General features: G+C 39.5%; 1 protein-coding gene across 2 annotated transcripts in view; it reads left to right on the top strand.

The window, feature by feature from the left end:
• arhgef12a (Rho guanine nucleotide exchange factor 12a) overlaps nt 1-23,033 on the top strand; it is a 52,026-nt gene extending 28,993 nt beyond the window's left edge. For both annotated transcript variants that reach the window (XM_087795205.1, XM_087795204.1), the window contains 21 exons: nt 2-107; nt 398-601; nt 842-977; nt 1,051-1,083; nt 1,205-1,356; nt 3,658-3,804; nt 3,870-3,955; nt 5,651-5,776; nt 5,838-5,952; nt 9,491-9,591; nt 9,748-9,825; nt 9,891-9,966; nt 10,234-10,401; nt 10,468-10,555; nt 10,618-10,695; nt 11,997-12,073; nt 12,294-12,467; nt 12,526-12,753; nt 13,107-13,336; nt 13,390-13,456; nt 21,800-23,033. In XM_087795205.1, the coding sequence (XP_087651331.1) occupies nt 2-107; nt 398-601; nt 842-977; nt 1,051-1,083; nt 1,205-1,356; nt 3,658-3,804; nt 3,870-3,955; nt 5,651-5,776; nt 5,838-5,952; nt 9,491-9,591; nt 9,748-9,825; nt 9,891-9,966; nt 10,234-10,401; nt 10,468-10,555; nt 10,618-10,695; nt 11,997-12,073; nt 12,294-12,467; nt 12,526-12,753; nt 13,107-13,336; nt 13,390-13,456; nt 21,800-21,810 (2,481 nt within the window). In that variant the 3' untranslated portion in view covers nt 21,811-23,033. The remainder of the gene's footprint in view (nt 1; nt 108-397; nt 602-841; nt 978-1,050; nt 1,084-1,204; nt 1,357-3,657; nt 3,805-3,869; nt 3,956-5,650; nt 5,777-5,837; nt 5,953-9,490; nt 9,592-9,747; nt 9,826-9,890; nt 9,967-10,233; nt 10,402-10,467; nt 10,556-10,617; nt 10,696-11,996; nt 12,074-12,293; nt 12,468-12,525; nt 12,754-13,106; nt 13,337-13,389; nt 13,457-21,799) is intronic.
• The last annotated feature ends 2,741 nt before the right edge of the window (nt 23,034-25,774 follow it).

The raw sequence follows: 25,774 nt of genomic DNA, 5'->3' as shown, positions 1-25,774 counted from the left end.
GAAATCTATTAAACCTGAAAAAGAAGGAGAAGAGAAGGTTAAGAAACCCAGATTTCCCAGCATCCTCGGACCTCAGCGGAGACCCAGTCGTATTGAAGCAGCTTCAGGTATTTTGTTGTCTTCCTTCAAAGTTGAAGTCGACACGTGTGCCGAGGAACCACATGTTGTCTTCAGTAAACACATAACATGCTAAATTAATAAATGTTTGAATATTATTAGAAATCAAGAGAATTAAGCCGATTCATTTTTTTTAAATACTAAAGCAAAACGTGTCCATATAGATATAGATGTTTATGGATGGATTAAAGAAGATGTCATAAGTCAAGATCATTTGCTTGCACTTCAGTAGTAGTTTGTCATGAACCTGTCGAGGTCTAAACACAGTAACTCTGCTCAGTGGGTAAAGCCCTGGACAGTCGCCCGCGGCCCCAGAAACAATTATCTCAGCCTTCGCTGGGGGCCAACGATCACCCGGAGTCTGGACGCTTGAGAAGCAGCCAATCCAGCGAGGGCTCCGAGCTCACACACTCCAACTCCATCCACACGTCCTCCCCAAACAGCGCCACCTACAGCTCAGATGTCAGCAGAGATACTGATGCAGGTAAGAGATCAAGTCTGTGCCGTCATCAGAGAAAATTCTATTTCCGCAGTTTGTTAAATACATTTGTACTTTAGATTTGAATAAACTAAACCTCAGAGAACTGTTTGTGTGTAACCACAGTGTTCCCCACTAGAGGGAGCCACAAACACATGTCTTGAACGGCGTAGTTGGACTGAAGCCCTAAAGCTGGCTCAGAATTCAACAGGTTAACCTAGAATCTCTCAAACTCTGAACCTCCAGGTGGAACTCCGACCTTTGCACCTTCAAGGTTGAGTGATGGTCTCCCCTCTGACGTCCAAGATGGGTCGTCGTACCCTGCACACCTGGACCTGTACAGCCTGGACCAGCTCCAGGAGGACGAGAGAGAAATCGAAAGGTACATTTTCTACAAATGAAAGTCTTGCTGAGACCGTCCTTGAAAAGATCTAAGATTCTGTCTTGGTCTGCAGAGGTCACGATGGAACCCCGAAGGCTCTGAGAAGGTCTGTAAACCTGAGTTACATGTTAACAATCTTTTCAGCTTCTAGAAGTATTTGAACGGATCCGTTTCTTAGTCGAAACAAATGAATTCAACAAGGTTTCTGAGGGTGTTTGTCTTCATAGGTTGGAAGGTCTCGCTGCAGCCGACGTCCAGAGCGAGGACGACCAAGGAACCGACTCGGAGCACGACCCTCCCAACTGGCAGCAACTTGTGGGGCGAGAGGTCCTGGCTGGTCTGAGGCCTCACGAGATCAAGAGACAAGAAGTCATCAACGGTGAGGAACACCTTCGTCCAGAGTTATTTAAAAATCTTCTTCCAACAGAAAACAAGACACACTTGCGTTTCTTTGACTCTCGGATCTTTACTGATGTTTTTCTAACGTTTTATTCCGTAAATGAAAATTCTCTGCTTGAATAAAACGAACCAGATCCAGACCTTGATGATGAAAAATGCATGAAACTCTGTTTTTAAATCTTTTGATTCAACAGAGAAAAACATGTTGACAATCATTAGGAACAAAGAAAAGTGTTTGAAATCAGTGTGAAAATATATAATCAGCAAGTTTTAATGTAAACAAAACATGTCAAATATATCATTATAAATATAAAACAATGTGTACATTTGAATAAATGTGCAGCAGTTCTATCAGGCGACGTCATCAGATCTTCTTCTTGATTCTCCTCAGAACTCAAATCTTCTTCTTGATTCTCCTCAGAACTCAAATCTTCTTCTTGATTCTCCTCAGAACTCAAATCTTCTTCTCGATTCTTCTCAGAACTCAAATCTTCTTCTCGATTCTCCTCAGAACTCAAATCTTCTTCTTGATTCTCCTCAGAACTCAAATCTTCTTCTTGATTCTCCTCAGAACTCAAATCTTCTTCTCGATTCTTCTCAGAACTCAAATCTTCTTCTTGATTCTCCTCAGAACTCAAATCTTCTTCTTGATTCTCCTCAGAACTCAAATCTTCTTCTCGATTCTTCTCAGAACTCAAATCTTCTTCTCGATTCTCCTCAGAACTCAAATCTTCTTCTCGATTCTTCTCAGAACTCAAATCTTCTTCTCGATTCTTCTCAGAACTCAAATCTTCTTCTTGATTCTCCTCAGAACTCAAATCTTCTTCTCGATTCTTCTCAGAACTCAAATCTTCTTCTTGATTCTCCTCAGAACTCAAATCTTCTTCTTGATTCTCCTCAGAACTCAAATCTTCTTCTCGATTCTCCTCAGAACTCAAATCTTCTTCTCGATTCTCCTCAGAACTCAAATCTTCTTCTCGATTCTCCTCAGAACTCAAATCTTCTTCTTGATTCTCCTCAGAACTCAAATCTTCTTCTTGATTCTGCTCAGAACTCAAATCTTCTTCTCGATTCTCCTCAGAACTCAAATCTTCTTCTTGATTCTGCTCAGAACTCAAATCTTCTTCTCGATTCTCCTCAGAACTCAAATCTTCTTCTTGATTCTTCTCAGAACTCAAATCTTCTTCTCGATTCTCCTCAGAACTCAAATCTTCTTCTTGATTCTCCTCAGAACTCAAATCTTCTTCTTGATTCTCCTCAGAACTCAAATCTTCTTCTCGATTCTCCTCAGAACTCAAATCTTCTTCTTGATTCTCCTCAGAACTCAAATCTTCTTCTCGATTCTCCTCAGAACTCAAATCTTCTTCTCGATTCTCCTCAGAACTCAAATCTTCTTCTTGATTCTCCTCAGAACTCAAATCTTCTTCTCGATTCTGCTCAGAACTCAAATCTTCTTCTCGATTCTCCTCAGAACTCAAATCTTCTTCTTGATTCTCCTCAGAACTCAAATCTTCTTCTTGATTCTCCTCAGAACTCAAATCTTCTTCTTGATTCTCCTCAGAACTCAAATCTTCTTCTTGATTCTCCTCAGAACTCAAATCTTCTTCTTGATTCTCCTCAGAACTCAAATCTTCTTCTTGATTCTCCTCAGAACTCAAATCTTCTTCTTGATTCTCCTCAGAACTCAAATCTTCTTCTCGATTCTCCTCAGAACTCAAATCTTCTTCTCGATTCTCCTCAGAACTCAAATCTTCTTCTTGATTCTTCTCAGAACTCAAATCTTCTTCTCGATTCTTCTCAGAACTCAAATCTTCTTCTTGATTCTTCTCAGAACTCAAATCTTCTTCTTGATTCTCCTCAGAACTCAAATCTTCTTCTCGATTCTTCTCAGAACTCAAATCTTCTTCTTGATTCTCCTCAGAACTCAAATCTTCTTCTCGATTCTTCTCAGAACTCAAATCTTCTTCTCGATTCTCCTCAGAACTCAAATCTTCTTCTTGATTCTCCTCAGAACTCAAATCTTCTTCTCGATTCTTCTCAGAACTCAAATCTTCTTCTCGATTCTCCTCAGAACTCAAATCTTCTTCTCGATTCTCCTCAGAACTCAAATCTTCTTCTCGATTCTCCTCAGAACTCAAATCTTCTTCTCGATTCTCCTCAGAACTCAAATCTTCTTCTCGATTCTCCTCAGAACTCAAATCTTCTTCTCGATTCTCCTCAGAACTCAAATCTTCTTCTTGATTCTCCTCAGAACTCAAATCTTCTTCTTGATTCTCCTCAGAACTCTTCCACACAGAACGAGCTCACGTGCGGATGCTCAGAGTCTTGGATCTGATCTTTTACCAGAAGCTTTCCAAAGAAGCCATCCTGCCCACAGCAGACGTCAAGAACATCTTCACCAACCTGGAGGAGATTCTTCAACTACATGGTGACCTCATGAAGATGACATCATGGTGTGAGACGTTCTTCTTCAACCTCCTTTTCTAATTTCAGTGAACATCATGGACAAAATGGCTGCCATCCGGAAGAGAAACGAGTCTTCGGTGATCGATCAGATCGGAGACGACCTGCTCTCATGGGTGAGTTCAGCTCCTGCAGTCAAACTGTATTTTCTCTCAAACATCTTGTGATATTGAACACATTTCCAGAAGACGGATGTGGAGGAAACGTGTTGTGCAGCCACAGGTTGAACTGAAAATGGCCTCATAAGAGAAAACCAGATTGATTTCTGCGTCTCAACTGTTTGACAGCTTTAATGTGCACCGTAGAGGTCGTGGGGTCAAACTGTTGACATTTAACCTATGAGTGATCTCTGAGCGGAGAAGGTTGTGTGAGATGTAGAGTTGAAGAGATGTGAGGAGGACACAGCAGGTGGTCCTGTTTCACTGTGAGGGATAAATGTGCTAAACTCTCTCCAGAGGGTCGGACCATTGATCTCGTCTCTCGACCCTAAAGCTCTTGTGTGGAGATCACACGCTGTAGTGAACGTAACCACGGCAACCACACCGACACACAAGTGTGTATCTCGACTAGAAAATATCTACACAAATCACTACTGTAGCAACAACGGCACTAAATCCATTTTTACATGAAATTTAAAAAGTAATCTATTTAATTTTGGACTTTAAAATCCTATTTTTATCAAAGTTTTTTATAGTATATATCTTAACAAAGTGTGTATTAAATAATTATACATTTTTGTTTACTATCAACATGAAAATATTCACAGCATTTGTTCATGTTTGTGTTACAAGTAAACTTCTGGCCTCTAGAGGGCAGCAGTCGTTACGTCCTCCACAGCTAAAGTAAGAATGATGACTGAGGACGAGAGGATACAGTGAGTCCAGCAGCTTTTAAAGCTGATGTTTGGACATATTTTGGTTTGAAAACAAATGAAAGTAGTTACGACTTCAAGAGTCATGTGGTCTGTAAATACTACAACACCAGAGTCAAGTACTGGACAATACTACACATATATACTTGTTACTATACTATCACAACACCAGAGTCAAGTACTGGACAATACTACACATATATACTTGTTACTACACTATCACAACACCAGAGTCAAGTACTGGACAATACTACACATATATACTTGTTACTACACTATCACAACACCAGAGTCAAGTACTGGACAATACTACACATATATACTTGTTACTATACTATCACAACACCAGAGTCAAGTACTGGACAATACTACACATATATACTTGTTACTACACTATCACAACACCAGAGTCAAGTACTGGACAATACTACACATATATACTTGTTACTACACTATCACAACACCAGAGTCAAGTACTGGACAATACTACACATATATACTTGTTACTACACTATCACAACACCAGAGTCAAGTACTGGACAATACTACACATATATACTTGTTACTATACTATCACAACACCAGAGTCAAGTACTGGACAATACTACACATATATACTTGTTACTACACTATCACAACACCAGAGTCAAGTACTGGACAATACTACACATATATACTTGTTACTACACTATCACAACACCAGAGTCAAGTACTGGACAATACTACACATATATACTTGTTACTACACTATCACAACACCAGAGTCAAGTACTGGACAATACTACACATATATACTTGTTACTACACTATCACAACACCAGAGTCAAGTACTGGACAATACTACACATATATACTTGTTACTACACTATCACTATATATCACTATATATCCTTGAATGGTGTTCTTGACACACACACACCACTAACCTTCACTGCTACAGTTCAGCGGAGGGGAGGAGGAGAAGATCAAGATGGCCGTGGGGACCTTCTGCAGTAACCAGCCGTTCGCTCTGGAGATCATCAAGAACAAACAGAAGAAAGACTCTCGCTTCACGTCGTTCATCCAAGTAAGAACCTCCTCCGTGAACGAGCCGTTACAGCGAGAGGTCAACGTTGTTGTGTCTCCAGGAGGCCGAGAGCAACAGACAGTGTCGCCGTCTGCAGCTGAAGGACATCATCCCTGTGGAGATGCTGCGACTGACCAAGTACCCGCTTCTGCTGGACAACATCGTCAAGTACACAGGTGTGCTTTCAACGGCTCTTTAAATTGATTCTCATTCACATCATTATCAGGGACATAAATCAATGAATACTTGAGTGTGAATGAAATACTTTACGTGGTACTAGCATTTGTAGCTTCTTACATCAGTCGTCCTGCAGATGTTTAATGCCACAGAAGTCTTGATGCGATTATATTAATCCTCTTACAAGAACATGTCTCGTGGGCACAGCAGCGTTACGAGGCTGTTTCAAGAATACAAATGTCATTCGTCACGTCAGGGTTTGTAGCGATTATAGTATTAGTTAAAGAATCATAATGTAGTATTAGTTAAATAATCATAGTGTAGTATTAGTTAAAGAATCATAGGTTAGTATTAGTTAAATAATCATAGTGTAGTATTAGTTAAATAATCATAGTGTAGTATTAGTTAAAGAATCATAGGTTAGTATTAGTTAAAGAATCATAGGTTAGTATTAGTTAAAGAATCATAGTGTAGAATTAGTTAAAGAATCATAGTGTAGTATTAGTTAAATAATCATAGTGTAGAATTAGTTAAAGAATCATAGTGTAGTATTAGTTAAATAATCATAATGTAGTATTAGTTAAAGAATCATAGTGTAGAATTAGTTAAATAATCATAATGTAGTATTAGTTAAAGAATCATAGGTTAGTATTAGTTAAAGAATCATAGTGTAGTATTAGTTAAAGAATCATAGGTTAGTATTAGTTAAAGAATCATAGTGTAGAATTAGTTAAAGAATCATAGGTTAGTATTAGTTAAAGAATCATAGTGTAGAATTAGTTAAATAATCATAGTGTAGAATTAGTTAAATAATCATAGTGTAGTATTAGTTAAAGAATCATAGGTTAGTATTAGTTACAGAATCATAGTGTAGAATTAGTTAAAGAATCATAGTGTAGTATTAGTTAAAGAATCATAGTGTAGAATTAGTTAAAGAATCATAGTGTAGTATTAGTTAAAGAATCATAGGTTAGTATTAGTTAAAGAATCATAGTGTAGAATTAGTTAAAGAATCATAGGTTAGTATTAGTTAAAGAATCATAGTGTAGAATTAGTTAAAGAATCATAGTGTAGTATTAGTTAAAGAATCATAGGTTAGTATTAGTTAAAGAATCATAGTGTAGTATTAGTTAAAGAATCATAGGTTAGTATTAGTTAAAGAATCATAGTGTAGTATTAGTTTAAGAATCATAGTGTAGTATTAGTTAAAGAATCATAGTGTAGTATTAGTTAAAGAATCATAGGTTAGTATTAGTTAAAGAATCATAGTGTAGAATTAGTTAAAGAATCATAGGTTAGTATTAGTTAAAGAATCATAGTGTAGAATTAGTTAAAGAATCATAGTGTAGTATTAGTTAAATAATCATAGTGTAGAATTAGTTAAAGAATCATAGTGTAGTATTAGTTAAATAATCATAATGTAGTATTAGTTAAAGAATCATAGTGTAGAATTAGTTAAATAATCATAATGTAGTATTAGTTAAAGAATCATAGGTTAGTATTAGTTAAAGAATCATAGTGTAGAATTAGTTAAAGAATCATAGGTTAGTATTAGTTAAAGAATCATAGGTTAGTATTAGTTAAAGAATCATAGTGTAGTATTAGTTAAAGAATCATAGGTTAGTATTAGTTAAAGAATCATAGTGTAGTATTAGTTTAAGAATCATAGTGTAGTATTAGTTAAAGAATCATAGTGTAGTATTAGTTAAAGAATCATAGGTTAGTATTAGTTAAAGAATCATAGTGTAGAATTAGTTAAAGAATCATAGGTTAGTATTAGTTAAAGAATCATAGTGTAGAATTAGTTAAAGAATCATAGTGTAGTATTAGTTAAAGAATCATAGGTTTGTATTAGTTAAAGAATCATAGTGTAGAATTAGTTAAAGAATCATAGGTTAGTATTAGTTAAAGAATCATAGTGTAGTATTAGTTAAAGAATCATAATGTAGTATTAGTTAAAGAATCGTAGTGTAGAATTAGTTAAATAATCATAATGTAGTATTAGTTAAAGAATCATAGTGTAGAATTAGTTAAAGAATCATAATGTAGTATTAGTTAAAGAATCATAGTGTAGAATTAGTTAAATAATCATAATGTAGTATTAGTTAAAGAATCATAGGTTAGTATTAGTTAAAGAATCATAGTGTAGAATTAGTTAAAGAATCATAGGTTAGTATTAGTTAAAGAATCATAGAGTAGTATTAGTTAAAGAATCATAGTGTAGTATTAGTTAAAGAATCATAGTGTAGAATTAGTTAAAAAATCATAGTGTAGTATTAGTTAAAGAATCATAGGTTAGTATTAGTTAAAGAATCATAGTGTAGAATTAGTTAAAGAATCATAGGTTAGTATTAGTTAAAGAATCATAGTGTAGTATTAGTTAAAGAATCATAGTGTAGTATTAGTTAAATAATCATAGTGTAGTATTAGTTAAAGAATCATATTGTAGTATTAGTTAAAGAATCATAGTGTAGAATTAGTTAAAGAATCATAGTGTAGAATTAGTTAAAGAATCATAGGTTAGTATTAGTTAAAGAATCATAGTGTAGAATTAGTTAAAGAATCATAGTGTAGAATTAGTTAAAGAATCATAGGTTAGTATTAGTTAAAGAATCATAGTGTAGAATTAGTTAAAGAATCATAGTGTAGTATTAGTTAAAGAATCATAGTGTAGAATTAGTTAAAGAATCATAATGTAGTATTAGTTAAAGAATCATAGTGTAGAATTAGTTAAATAATCATAATGTAGTATTAGTTAAAGAATCATAGTTTAGTATTAGTTAAAGAATCATTGTGTAGAATTAGTTAAAGAATCATAGCTTAGTATTAGTTAAAGAATCATAGTGTAGTATTAGTTAAAGAATCATAGTGTAGTATTAGTTAAAGAATCATAGTGTAGAATTAGTTAAAGAATCATAGTGTAGTATTAGTTAAAGAATCATAGGTTAGTATTAGTTAAAGAATCATAGTGTAGAATTAGTTAAAGAATCATAGGTTAGTATTAGTTAAAGAATCATAGTGTAGTATTAGTTAAAGAATCATAGTATAGTATTAGTTAAAGAATCATAGTGTAGAATTAGTTAAAGAATCATAGTGTAGTATTAGTTAAAGAATCATAGTGTAGAATTAGTTAAAGAATCATAGTGTAGAATTAGTTAAAGAATCATAGTGTAGTATTAGTTAAAGAATCATAGTGTAGAATTAGTTAAAGAATCATAGGTTAGTATTAGTTAAAGAATCATAGGTTAGTATTAGTTAAAGAATCATAGGTTAGTATTAGTTAAAGAATCATAGTGTAGAATTAGTTAAAGAATCATAGTGTAGTATTAGTTAAAGAATCATAGGTTAGTATTAGTTAAAGAATCATAGTGTAGAATTAGTTAAAGAATCATAGTGTAGAATTAGTTAAAGAATCATAGTGTAGTATTTGTTAAAGAATCATAGTGTAGTATTAGTTAGTTGTAGAATCATCATGAAGTATTTGTTGTAGTATCATCATGTAGTATTAGTTAAAGTATCATAATGTTGTACCTTCAGATGACACGGTGGAGAAGGACAAAGTCAAAATGGCTGCCGACTGTTGCAGGAAGATCCTCAATCACGTCAACCAGGCTGTGAAGGAATCTGAAGACAAACAGGTTTGTGATGTTTTTTGAACCATCTTGTCTGTAAAGTGTCTTCACTCGTCCTCACTCGTCCTCACTCGTCCTCACTCGTCCTCACTCGTCCTCACTCGTCCTCACTCGTCCTCACTCGTCCTCACTCGTCCTCACTCGTTCCCTCTCGACCCCCAGAGGCTGGAGGACTACCAAAGACGCCTGGACCTCTCCTCATTGAAGCAGACGGACAACCCTGTGATCCTGGAGCTCAAAGTAACCGTCCACAGTATTTTAGTACTTTTATTCTTTTCTTTACTACGTGTCTCTTGTTCCTTCAGAACCTCGATCTCACCAAGAAAACCATGGTCCACGAGGGTCCTCTCTCGTGGAAGGTCAACAAAGACAAAACCATAGGTTTGTGTTGCACATCTAGTAGAAGAACATCTCAAACATCATTGACTCCACTTCATGTAGATGTTGTGATGGAACATGACGTGAAGGTCTTGACGAGACAAACGTGACTGAAGCTCTTTCATAGAAACATTTAAAAATAAAATAGTTTAAGTTTTAACATCTCAGTGTTTAGAGATTTAGATGAAGAGCTCATGTGATCTAAGAACTCTGCAGTGCATTGTGGGTTCTCGCTGAAGACAGGTGACTTTAAGGAGAGTCTCATTGCAGAGCTTTACACTCTCCTGCTGGAGGACATCTTGGTTCTGCTGCAGAAGCAGGACGAGCGTCTGATCCTCAAGTGTCACAGCAAGAACTTGGCAGGAAGTGCTGACACCAAACACATCTTCAGTCCCATCATCAGGCTCAACTCTGTGCTGGTGCGCTCGGTGGCCACAGGTGAGCTTCACGTCCACCTTCACCTCCACCTGCCTGAGGCCGACACTGACCCGACTCTTCTCTCAGACAACAAGTCCTTCTTCGTGCTCTCCATGTCCGACAACGGCGCTCAGATCTACGAGCTGATGGCGCCGACCGTCTCGGACCAGAGAACGTGAGAAACCCAACCTTGATGGACTCGAAGTGTCAGGTGTTGATACATGTTCTCTCCACTAGGTGGCAGCGTCTGATCACGCAGAGAGCGGACGCCATGAAAGTCAAACCTCACAGCGTCATCCCGTTACCTCAGCCCGAGTATGTGCCTCACCTGTGCCTCACACCTGCTCACCTGTGCCACACATCTGCTCACCTCTGCCTCACACCTGCTCACCTCTGCCTCACACCTGCTCACCTGTGCCACACATCTGCTCACCTCTGCCTCACACCTGCTCACCTCTGCCTCACACCTGCTCACCTGTGTCTCACACCTGCTCACCTGTGCCTCACACCTGCTCACCTGTGCCTCACACCTGCTCACCTGTGCCACACATCTACTCACCTCTGCCTCACACCTGCTCACCTGTGCCTCACACCTGCTCACCTGTGCCTCACACCTGCTCACCTGTGCCTCACACCTGCTCACCTCTGCCTCACACTTGCTCACCTGTGCCTCACACCTGCTCACCTGTGCCTCACACCTGCTCACCTCTGCCTCACCTCTGCCTCACACCTCTTCACCTGTTTCTCACACCTGTTCACCCGTGACTCACACCTGTTCACCTCTGCTTCACACCTGCTCACCTCTGCCTCACACCTGCTCACCTCTGCCTCACACCTGCTCACCTGTGCCTCACACCTGCTCACCTCTGCCTCACACCTGCTCACCTGTGGCTCACACCTCTTCACCTGTTTCTCACACCTGTTCACCCGTGACTCACACCTGTTCACCTGTGCCTCACACCTGCTCACCTTTGCCTCCCACCTGCTCACATGTGCCTCACACCTGTTCACCTCTGCCTCACACCTGCTCACCTCTGCCTCACACCTGCTCACCTGTGCCTCACACCTGCTCACCTGTGGCTCACACCTCTTCACCTGTTTCTCACACCTGTTCACCCGTGACTCACACCTGTTCACCTGTGCCTCACACCTGCTCACCTTTGCCTCCCACCTGCTCACATGTGCCTCACACCTGTTCACCTGTGCCTCACACCTGCTCACCTCTGCTTCACACCTGCTCACCTCTGCCTCACACCTGCTCACCTCTGCCTCACACCTGCTCACCTCTGCCTCACACCTGCTCACCTGTGCCTCACACCTGCTCACCTGTGCCTCACACCTACTCACCTGTGCCTCACACCTGCTCACCTGTGCCTCACACCTGCTCACCTGTGCCTCACACCTGCTCACCTCTGCTTCACACCTGCTCACCTCTGCCTCACACCTGCTCACCTCTGCCTCACACCTGCTCACCTCTGCCTCACACCTGCTCACCTGTGCCTCACACCTGCTCACCTGTGCCTCACACCTGCTCACCTCTGCTTCACACCTGCTCACCTGTGCCTCACACCTGCTCACCTGTGTCTCACACCTGTTCACCTGTGACTCTCTTGTAGTGCGGAGAGAGACGCTGGTGTCTCCAGGCTGAGCAAAGACGTCGACCGCACGTCCACCGGCAGCACACAGTCTTCAGGTAAACTCGTCACACCTGCAGTGACACATCTCGTCCCTGATTTAACAAAATAAAAGCCTCATGATTGACTTTTATTTTGCAGCATTTCTTCCGAGCGTGTTGTGTCTTATCCTCGTTCACAGTATTTGTGATGTTCTCGTTGAACGTCTGTATCTTCAGTTGTTTGTTGATCCACCTCTGGACCTCCAGCTGTGACTCATCAGAAACACGTTGTCTTCAGACAAAGAGGGTCCTTCAGGTGGAGGTGAGCAGCAGGTGAAGCCGGAGGAGGAGCAGGAGGAGGACGAGGAGGAGGAAGGCTTCGTGGACCCAGAGCTTCCATTCCAAGTGAGCGACGACGGTCGAGACTTCTTCAGCCCGTTTCCCTCGAGAGCAGACGAAGCTCTGAAGACACGTGAGGACCTTCATGTCTCCTCCTCAGCCAGACCTTCTCTGACTCTCGGGTCCTGCAGTGGCAGCGTTGAAGCAGGCTCTGGTGAACCAGCTCATGTCGCAGGAGGCCGGCGAGAGGAACAAACGCTCGACCGCTCGTCTGCTGAGGACCACGTCTCTGAGGACCCCCGTGGACAAGTGTGCTCGGGTGCTGGTCCACAACGGCTCGGACAACACCCGGACGGAGGACCCGGCTCAGGACCTTGGCTCCGGTGACACCGGCTTCTTCGACTCTCCAGAGGATTATGGTGAGTCTCGTTCGACTCGTCTCTGCTGAGACTCATGACCTTCAAGATGATGTGAAGAACTTCTGATGAATCATCTCATGGTTCAAGTCCCTCGAGACACTTTGTTCTGCACAAGACGATTGTTGAATCATGAACAAGATCAGGCTCTTGAGTTGAGGAGCATCTGAGAGAGAGAGAGGAACGTGTGGTGGAGAGTAGATGAAAGGAGTAGAAAGATAAAGGGCACCAGGATGGAGCCCTGCAGCACACCTACCTACCTGCAGTGTCAGGATGACAGGACGATCAGATGTCGTTCAACGATTTCTTCAGCACTTGAACAAAGTCCTCACCTCCACACACCTGGTGTCCCTCAGCAGGTTACCTGGTCCTGGAGGGCTACGGTGGTCCTGGCGAGAGCAGCACAGACGACGACCTCCTGGCGGCGACCACAGGGAAGCAGCTCAGCACCTCTCAAGGCTGCGCCGCCGACTCCGGCATCAATCTGAGGTTTTCTTCTGCGTCTCACGCCGGAAGCCTCTCGACCTTCAGCAGACAAGTCCTGTCTCACCTGCGGAGCCTCCAGAGCAACCTGAGCTATCTGAAGGTACTTTGTTCTTCTCGAAGTCCTTCTTGTCTCTGATGCTCTCTTCTCTGCAGGAAGTTGAAGCCAAGTACAATAATCTAGTCTGCCAAAGACCCGAGAGGCCGGCGGCCGACGACAAAGGTGCTTCATCCAACAAATCATCCCACAATCATCCAACAAATCATCCAACAAATCATCCAACAAATCATCCCACAATCATCCCACAAATCATCCAACAATCATCCAACAAATCATCCAACAAATCATCCAACAAATCATCCCACAAATCATCCCACAAATCATCCAACAATCATCCAACAAATCATCCAACAAATCATCCAACAAATCATCCCACAAATCATCCAACAATCATCCAACAAATCATCCAACAAATCATCCAACAAATCATCCAACAAATCATCCAACAAATCATCCAACAAATCATCCCACAATCATCCCACAAATCATCCAACAATCATCCAACAAATCATCCCACAATCATCCAACAAATCATCCAACAAATCATCCAACAAATCATCCCACAATCATCCCACAAATCATCCAACAATCATCCAACAAATCATCCAACAAATCATCCAACAAATCATCCCACAAATCATCCCACAAATCATCCCACAAATCATCCCACAAATCATCCCACAATCATCCCACAAATCATCCAACAAATCATCCCACAAATCATCCCACAAATCATCCAACAAATCATCCAACAAATCATCCCACAAATCATCCCACAAATCATCCAACAAATCATCCCACAAATCATCCAACAAATCATCCAACAAATCATCCCACAAATCATCCCACAAATCATCCAACAAATCATCCCACAATCATCCCACAAATCATCCAACAAATCATCCCACAAATCATCCAACAAATCATCCAACAAATCATCCAACAAATCATCCAACAAATCATCCAACAAATCATCCCACAAATCATCCAACAATCATCCAACAAATCATCCAACAAATCATCCAACAAATCATCCAACAAATCATCCAACAAATCATCCAACAAATCATCCCACAATCATCCCACAAATCATCCAACAATCATCCAACAAATCATCCCACAATCATCCAACAAATCATCCAACAAATCATCCAACAAATCATCCCACAATCATCCCACAAATCATCCAACAATCATCCAACAAATCATCCAACAAATCATCAACAAATCATCCACAAATCATCCCACAAATCATCCCACAAATCATCCCACAAATCATCCCACAATCATCCCACAATCATCCAACAAATCATCCCACATAATCATCCCACAAATCATCCAACAAATCATCCAACAAATCATCCCACAAATCATCCCACAAATCATCCAACAAATCATCCCACAAATCATCCAACAAATCATCCAACAAATCATCCCACAAATCATCCCACAAATCATCCAACAAATCACATCCCACAATCATCCCACAAATCATCCAACAAATCATCCCACAAATCATCCAACAAATCATCCAACAAATCATCCAACAAATCATCCCACAAATCATCCCACAAATCATCCAACAAATCATCCCACAAATCATCCCACAAATCATCCCACAATCATCCAACAAATCATCCACAAATCATCCAACAAATCATCCAACAAATCATCCCACAAATCATCCCACAAATCATCCAACAAATCATCCAACAATCATCCAACAAATCATCCCACAAATCATCCCACAAATCATCCCACAAATCATCCCACAAATCATCCAACAAATCATCCCACAAATCATCCCACAAATCATCCCACAAATCATCCAACAAATCATCCAACAAATCATCCAACAATCATCCAACAAATCATCCCACAAATCATCCCACAAATCATCCAACAAATCATCCCACAAATCATTCTACAAATTATCCAACAAATCATCCAACAAATCATCCAACAAATCATCCCACAAATCATCCCACAAATCATCCCACAAATCATCCAACAAATCATCCCACAAATCATCCAACAAATCATCCCACAAATCATCCCACAAATCATCCCACAAATCATCCAACAAATCATCCCACAAATCATCCAACAAATTATCCCACAAATCATCCAACAAATCATCCCACAAATCATCCCACAAATCATCCCACAAATCATCCAACAAATCATTCTACAAATTATCCCACAAATTATCCAACAAATCATCCCACAAATCATCCCACAAATCATCCAACAAATCATTCCACAAATCATCCCACAAATCATCCAACAAATCATCCCACAAATCATCCCACAAATCAACCCACAAATCATCCAACAAATCATCCCACAAATCATCCAACAAATCATCCCACAAATCATCCCACAAATCATCCAACAAATCATCCCACAAATCATCCCACAAATCAACCCACAAATCATCCAACAAATCATCCCACAAATCATCCAACAAATCATCCCACAATCATCCACAAATCATCCCACAAATCATCCCACAAATCATCCAACAAATCATTCTACAAATTATCCCACAAATTATCCAACAAATCATCCCACAAATCATCCCACAAATCATCCAACAAATCATTCCACAAATCATCCCACAAATCATCCAACAAATCATCCCACAAATCATCCCACAAATCATCCAACAAATCATCCAACAAATCATCCAACAAATCATCATACAAATCATCCAACAAATCATCCCACAAATCATCCAACAAACCATCCAACAAATCATCCCACAAATCATCCCAACAAATCATCCAACAAATCATCCCACAAATCATCCAACAAATCATCCCACAATCATCCAACAAATCATCCAACAAATCATCCAACAAATCATCCAACAAATCATCCAACAAATCATCCCACAAATCATCCCACAAATCATCCAACAAATCATCCAACAAATCATCCAACAAATCATCCAACAAATCATCCCACAAATCATCCAACAAATCATCCAACAAATCATCCCACAATCATCCAACAAATCATCCCACAAATCATCCAACAAATCATCCCACAATCATCCCACAAATCATCCAACAAATCATCCCACAAATCATCCAACAAATCATCCAACAAATCATCCAACAAATCATCCCACAAATCATCCCACAAATCATCCAACAAATCATCCCACAAATCATCCCACAAATCATCCCACAAATCATCCAACAAATCATCCCACAAATCATCCAACAAATCATCCAACAAATCATCCCACAAATCATCCCACAAATCATCCAACAAATCATCCCAACAAATCATCCAACAAATCATCCCACAAATCATCCCACAAATCATCCCACAAATCATCCCACAAATCATCCAACAAATCATCCCACAAATCATTCCCACAAATCATCCCACAAATCATCCAACAAATCATCCAACAAATCATCCAACAAATCATCCAACAAATCATCCCACAAATCATCCCACAAATCATCCAACAAATCATCCCACAAATCATTCTACAAATTATCCAACAAATCATCCAACAAATCATCCAACAAATCATCCCACAAATCATCCCACAAATCATCCCACAAATCATCCAACAAATCATCCCACAAATCATCCAACAAATCATCCAACAAATCATCCCACAAATCATCCCACAAATCATCCCACAAATCATCCAACAAATCATCCCACAAATCATCCAACAAATTATCCCACAAATCATCCAACAAATCATCCCACAAATCATCCCACAAATCATCCCACAAATCATCCAACAAATCATTCTACAAATTATCCCACAAATTATCCAACAAATCATCCCACAAATCATCCACAAATCATCCAACAAATCATTCCACAAATCATCCCACAAATCATCCAACAAATCATCCCACAAATCATCCCACAAATCAACCCACAAATCATCCAACAAATCATCCCACAAATCATCCAACAAATCATCCCACAAATCATCCCACAAATCATCCAACAAATCATCCCACAAATCATCCCACAAATCAACCCACAAATCATCCAACAAATCATCCCACAAATCATCCAACAAATCATCCCACAAAATCATCCACAAATCATCCCACAAATCATCCCACAAATCATCCAACAAATCATTCTACAAATTATCCCACAAATTATCCAACAAATCATCCCACAAATCATCCCACAAATCATCCCAACAAATCATTCCACAAATCATCCCACAAATCATCCAACAAATCATCCCACAAATCATCCCACAAATCATCCAACAAATCATCCAACAAATCATCCAACAAATCATCATACAAATCATCCAACAAATCATCCCACAAATCATCCAACAAACCATCCAACAAATCATCCCACAAATCATCCAACAAATCATCCAACAAATCATCCCACAAATCATCCAACAAATCATCCCACAATCATCCAACAAATTCATCCAACAAATCATCCAACAAATCATCCAACAAATCATCCAACAAATCATCCAACAAATCATCCCACAAATCATCCCACAAATCATCCAACAAATCATCCAACAAATCATCCAACAAATCATCCAACAAATCATCCCACAAATCATCCAACAAATCATCCAACAAATCATCCCACAATCATCCAACAAATCATCCCACAAATCATCCATCAAATCATCCAACAAATCATCCAACAAATCATCCCACAAATCATCCAACAAATCATCCAACAAATCATCCAACAAATCATCCAACAAATCATCCAACAAATCATCCCACAAATCATCCCACAAATCATCCAACAAATCATCCCACAATCATCCAACAAATCATCCAACAAATCATCCCACAAATCATCCAACAAATCATCCAACAAATCATCCAACAAATCATCCCACAAATCAACCAACAAATCATCCAACAAATCATCCAACAAATCATCCCACAAATCATCCAACAAATCATCCAACAAATCATCCCACAATCATCCAACAAATCATCCAACAAATCATCCCACAAATCATCCAACAAATCCTCCAACAAATCATCCAACAAATCATCCAACAAATCATCCCACAAATCATCCAACAAATCATCCCACAATCATCCAACAAATCATCCCACAAATCATCCAACAAATCATCCAACAAATCATCCAACAAATCATCCAACAAATCATCCAACAAATCATCCAACAAATCATCCCACAATCATCCAACAAATCATCCAACAAATCATCCCACAAATCATCCCACAAATCATCCAACAAATCATCCAACAAATCATCCAACAAATCATCCCACAAATCAACCAACAAATCATCCAACAAATCATCCAACAAATCATCCCACAAATCATTCCACAAATCATCCCACAAATCATCCCACAAATCATCCCACAAATCATTCTACAAATCATCCAACAAATCATCCAACAAATCATCCAACAAATCATCCAACAAATCAACCCACAAATCATCCCACAAATCATCCAACAAATCATCCCACAAATCATCCCACAAATCATCCCACAAATCATTCTACAAATCATCCAACAAAACATCCAACAAATCATCCAACAAATCATCCCACAAATCATCCCACAAATCATCCCACAAATCATCCCACAAATCATCCAACAAATCATCCCACAAATCATCCCACAAATCATTCCACAAATCATCCCACAAATCATTCTACAAATCATCCAACAAATCATCCAACAAATCATTCCACAAATCATCCCACAAATCATCCCACAAATCATCCAACAAATCATCCCACAAATCATCCGACAAATCATCCCACAAATCATCCAACAATTATCCCACAAATCATCCAACAAATCGTCCCACAAATCATCCCACAAATCATCCAACAATTATCCCACAAATCATCCAACAATCATCCAACAAATCATCCCACAAATCATTCCACAAATCATCCGACAATTATCCCACAAATCATCCCACAAATCATTCCACAAATCATCCGACAATTATCCCACAAATCATCCAACAATCATCCAACAAATCATCCAACAAATCATCCCACAAATCATTCCACAAATCATCCGACAATTATCCCACAAATCATCCAACAATCATCCCACAAATCATCCAACAAATCATCCAACAAATCATCCCACAAATCATCCCACAAATCATCCCACAAATCATCCAACAAATCATCCCACAAATCATCCAACAATCATCCCACAAATCATCCAACAAATCATTCTACAAATGATCCCACAAATTATCCCACAAATCATCCAACAAATCATCCCACAAATCATCCAACAAATCATCCGACAATTATCCCACAAATCATCCAACAATCATCCCACAAATCATCCAACAAATCATTCTACAAATTATCCCACAAATTATCCCACAAATCATCCAACAAATCATCCCACAAATCATCCCACAAATCATTCTACAAATTATCCCACAAATCATCCAACAAATCAACCAACAAATCATCCCACAAATCATCCCACAAATCAACCAACAAATCATCCCACAAATCAACCAACAAATCATCCAACAAATCATCCCACAAATCATCCCACAAATCAACCAACAAATCATCCAACAAATCATCCCACAAATCATCCCACAAATCAACCCACAAATCATCCAACAAATCAACCAACAAATCATCCAACAAATCATCCCACAAATCATCCCACAAATCATCCCACAAATCAACCCACAAATCATCCAACAAATCATCCAACAAATCACCCAACAAATCAACCAACAAATCATCCAACAAATCACCCAACAAATCATCCCACAAATCAACCCACAAATCATCCAACAAATCATCCCACAAATCATCCCACAAATCAACCCACAAATCATCCCACAAATCATCCCACAAATCATCCCACAAATCAACCCACAAATCATCCAACAAATCAACCAACAAATCATCCAACAAATCATCCCACAAATCATCCCACAAATCATCCCACAAATCATCCCACAAATCAACCCACAAATCATCCAACAAATCATCCAACAAATCACCCAACAAATCATCCAACAAATCAACCAACAAATCATCCAACAAATCAACCAACAAATCATCCCACAAATCAACCCACAAATCATCCAACAAATCATCCCACAAATCATCCAACAAATCAACCCACAAATCATCCAACAAATCATCCCACAAATCATCCCACAAATCAACCCACAAATCATCCCACAAATCATCCCACAAATTAACCCACAAATCATCCAACAAATCATCCAACAAATCATCCAACAAATCATCCAACAAATCAACCCACAAATCATCCAACAAATCATCCCACAAATCAACCCACAAATCATCCCACAAATCATCCCACAAATCAACCCACAAATCATCCAACAAATCATCCCACAAATCATCCCACAAATCAACCCACAAATCATCCAACAAATCAACCCACAAATCATCCCACAAATCATCCCACAAATCATCCCACAAATCAACCAACAAATCATCCAACAAATCATCCCACAAATCATCCCACAAATCATCCCACAAATCATCCCACAAATCAACCAACAAATCATCCCACAAATCAACCAACAAATCATCCAACAAATCATCCAACAAATCATCCAACAAATCATCCAACAAATCATCCCACAAATCATCCAACAAATCATCCCACAAATCATCCCACAAATCAACCCACAAATCATCCAACAAATCATCCAACAAATCAACCCACAAATCATCCAACAAATCATCCCACAAATCAACCCACAAATCATCCCACAAATCATCCCACAAATCAACCCACAAATCATCCAACAAATCATCCCACAAATCATCCCACAAATCAACCCACAAATCATCCAACAAATCATCCAACAAATCAACCCACAAATCATCCAACAAATCAACCCACAAATCATCCCACAAATCATCCCACAAATCATCCCACAAATCATCCCACAAATCAACCAACAAATCATCCAACAAATCATCCCACAAATCATCCCACAAATCATCCCACAAATCATCCCACAAATCAACCAACAAATCATCCCACAAATCAACCAACAAATCATCCAACAAATCATCCAACAAATCATCCAACAAATCATCCCACAAATCATCCCACAAATCATCCCACAAATCATCCCACAAATCATCCCACAAATCATCCAACAAATCATCCCACAAATCATCCCACAAATCATCCCACAAATCATCCCACAAATCAACCAACAAATCATCCCACAAATCAACCAACAAATCATCCAACAAATCATCCAACAAATCATCCAACAAATCATCCCACAAATCATCCCACAAATCATCCCACAAATCATCCCACAAATCATCCCACAAATCAACCAACAAATCAACCAACAAATCATCCCACAAATCATCCCACAAATCATCCAACAAATCATCCAACATATCAACCAACAAATCATCCAACAAATCATTCCACAAATCATCCCACAAATCATCCAACAAATCAACCAACATTTCTCCTCCTCCTCCAGAGAAGCGATAGACGTGAACTTCCTGCTGCAGTCGTCAAAGATGAAGCTGTGAGTCGTGTCCAGAACCTTCTGGACGTTCCTGGAGCTTCACGGAGCAGAAGGTTCTGAGGTCGGACTCGTCTGGACCCACATCAGCTCAAGGCAATCAGGGTCGCGGGCTCCTCAGCCCCCCCCTCTGAGAGAACTTATACCAAACTGTACAAAGATGTGACGTATATACATATATATGTATATCTATATATTTGAAACGTGCCACAAGAAAAGGAAAAAATTAAGATAATGTATTTAGATTTTTTTTAACCCATTATATGTATTTATTTTCTTTTGTTTTAAGTGTTTTGGTGCCTTTGGCGCTTGCATGATCCTGACTCGCACACGTGTGTGTTTGACTCACACTAGTGTGTGTTTGACTCACGTGTGTGTCTGACTCACACGTGTGTGTTTGACTCGCACACGTGTGTGTTTGACTCACACTAGCGTGTGTTTGACTCGCACACGTGTGTGTTTGACTCACACTAGTGTGTGTTTGACTCACACTAGCGTGTGTTTGACTCACACTAGTGTGTGTTTGACTCACACTAGTGTGTGTTTGACTCGCACACGTGTGTGTTTGACTCACACTAGCGTGTGTTTGACTCGCACACGTGTGTGTTTGACTCGCACACGTGTGTGTTTGACTCACACTAGCGTGTGTTTGACTCACACTAGTGTGTGTTTGACTCACACTAGTGTGTGTTTGACTCACACTAGTGTGTGTTTGACTCGCACGTGTGTGTTTGACTCACACTAGCGTGTGTTTGACTCGCACTAGTGTGTGTTTGACTCACACTAGTGTGTGTTTGACTCACACTAGTGTGTGTTTGACTCACACTAGCGTGTGTTTGACTCACACTAGCGTGTGTTTGACTCACACTAGTGTGTGTTTGACTCACACGTGTGTGTTTGACTCGCACACGTGTTGAGTGCTAGTGCAGCTCATGGAGGCAGAAGTTCTTCACACACGACTGGTGTCCAGAACCTTCAGGTGTTACTAGGATGACGAGTCCGGCTCTGATCTGGTCCTGATACATTTCCATGGTTCCTCCTGAGAGCAGCAGCAGCAGCTCGGCAGCTTCCGTTGTTCTTCACTCGTATGTTCTGCTCGTGATGAAGAACCATCGTCATGAAGTTCAACATATTCTGTAAATGATCAAGTTGAAGGTCGTGCATCACCTTAATAAACGGTGCCATGACTCGCTGTTTGTTTCTTTACGTCTAAGGTTTGAACTCTTTATGTTTCTTTTTGTTTTTCACTTTCCATCATTACATGACGATGATGTCATGATGATGTCATGATGATGTCATGACATCATCATGACATCATCATGACATCACAGTGATGTCATGATGATGTCACGATGATGTCAAAATTACCTTCTTGTTCATCATTTGTTTTTGTTTTTTAAATGAATTTAATGCTTTTATTTTCCAGCATGAACCAGATTCTGACGTTTACACTCGGATTAAATCAATGATTGTTGGGTGATGACGTCAGACTGAAGCAGTTTGAACCAGCAGGGGGCGAACTTCCTCCATCAACACCTGACTCTCAGGCTGTGATGGAACAACTCTCTTCTTCTTCCTCTTCTTCTTCTTCCTCTTCTATGAAGAATTTCCTCTTCCTCGTCTTCCCTCCATCTCTTCACTGCAGCACTGAACGAGGGATGACTGCAGGTGGAAGGTGTGAGAACGAAGGATGATGAAATGAGGAGAGACTCTAATTGATTGTGTGTTTTCCCAGCATGCACCTGTCTGAGATAATTGAAGTGGTGGAGACGAAGAGAAGTGTCAGTCACAGAGAAAATCTTCTTGTCTTCACCTTCTTCTTCTTCTTCTTCTTCTTCTTCTTCTTCTGTCGCTCACATCTGAGGTCGCAACACAAATGTTGCAATTTAGTCACAAACAAGTTTTACAATTGACCATCAACGATGATGTAAGTAAGTAATTTCCATTTATAAAGAACTTTTCCAGACCAGGGTCACAAAGCGCTTAAACAATCAAAACAATATTCAATAAAGTATATATTTTAAAGGTCAAGATAAAACTGAGAACAACACAGGAGTTCCAGGAAATCAAGGAAAAGCCTGAACAAATAGAAACGTCTTAAGATGTTTCTTGAAGGAGTCAGTAGATCATCAAACACAGATGTTTCTTGAAGGAGTCAGTAGATCATCAAACACAGATGTTTCTTGAAGGAGTCAGTAGATCATCAAACACACATGTTTCTTGAAGGAGTCAGTAGATCATCAAACACACATGTTTCTTGAAGGAGTCAGTAGATCATCAAACACAGATGTTTCTTGAAGGAGTCAGTAGATCATCAAACACACATGTTTCTTGAAGGAGTCAGTAGATCATCAAACACAGATGTTTCTTAAAGGAGTCAGTAGATCATCAAACACAGATGTTTCTTGAAGGAGTCAGTAGATCATCAAACACACATGTTTCTTAAAGGAGTCAGTAGATCATCAAACACAGATGTTTCTTGAAGGAGTCAGTAGATCATCAAACACAGATGTTTCTTGAAGGAGTCAGTAGATCATCAAACACAGATGTTTCTTGAAGGAGTCAGTAGATCATCAAACACAGATGTTTCTTGAAGGAGTCAGTAGATCATCAAACATAGATGTTTCTTGAAGGAGTCAGTAGATCATCAAACATAGATGTTTCTTGAAGGAGTCAGTAGATCATCAAACATAGATGTTTCTTGAAGGAGTCAGTAGATCATCAAACACAGATGTTTCTTGAAGGAGTCAGTAGATCATCAAACACAGATGTTTCTTGAAGGAGTCAGTAGATCATCAAACACACATGTTTCTTGAAGGAGTCAGTAGATCATCAAACACAGATGTTTCTTAAAGGAGTCAGTAGATCATCAAACACAGATGTTTCTTGAAGGAGTCAGTAGATCATCAAACACACATGTTTCTTGAAGGAGTCAGTAGATCATCAAACACATATGTTTCTTGAAGGAGTCAGTAGATCATCAAACACAGATGTTTCTTGAAGGAGTCAGTAGATCATCAAACACAGATGTTTCTTAAAGGAGTCAGTAGATCATCAAACACAGATGTTTCTTGAAGGAGTCAGTAGATCATCAAACACAGATGTTTCTTGAAGGAGTCAGTAGATCATCAAACACAGATGTTTCTTGAAGGAGTCAGTAGATCATCAAACACACATGTTTCTTGAAGGAGTCAGTAGATCATCAAACACAGATGTTTCTTGAAGGAGTCAGTAGATCATCAAACACAGATGTTTCTTGAAGGAGTCAGTAGATCATCAAACACAGATGTTTCTTAAAGGAGTCAGTAGATCATCAAACACACATGTTTCTTGAAGGAGTCAGTAGATCATCAAACACACATGTTTCTTGAAGGAGTCAGTAGATCATCAAACACAGATGTTTCTTGAAGGAGTCAGTAGATCATCAAACACAGATGTTTCTTAAAGGAGTCAGTAGATCATCAAACACACATGTTTCTTGAAGGAGTCAGTAGATCATCAAACACAGATGTTTCTTAAAGGAGTCAGTAGATCATCAAACACATATGTTTCTTGAAGGAGTCAGTAGATCATCAAACACACATGTTTCTTAAAGGAGTCAGTAGATCATCAAACACAGATGTTTCTTGAAGGAGTCAGTAGATCATCAAACACACATGTTTCTTGAAGGAGTCAGTAGATCATCAAGCGCAAAGAGAGAGAGAAGATCGTTCCAAAGCTTAGGAGCAACAGCCTGAAAAGATTTCTCTCCTCTGGTCCTGAGTCGTGTGCGTGGAACCATCAGTAGATTCTGATCCACAGACCTCAGAGCCCGAGCTGGGGTGTAAGTCTGGATCAGATCATGAAGGTCTGACCATGAATAGATCTGAAAGTAAGAACCAGAATTTTAAAATGATCCTGAAAGTAACTAGTGAAGAGTTTGAAGGAGAA

This window comes from Callionymus lyra, chromosome 7 (genome assembly GCF_982586985.1).
Source record: "Callionymus lyra chromosome 7, fCalLyr1.hap1.1, whole genome shotgun sequence".
In the NCBI taxonomy this organism is placed as follows: Eukaryota; Metazoa; Chordata; class Actinopteri; order Syngnathiformes; family Callionymidae; genus Callionymus; species Callionymus lyra.
This window is presented reverse-complemented; position numbering and strand designations above follow the sequence as displayed.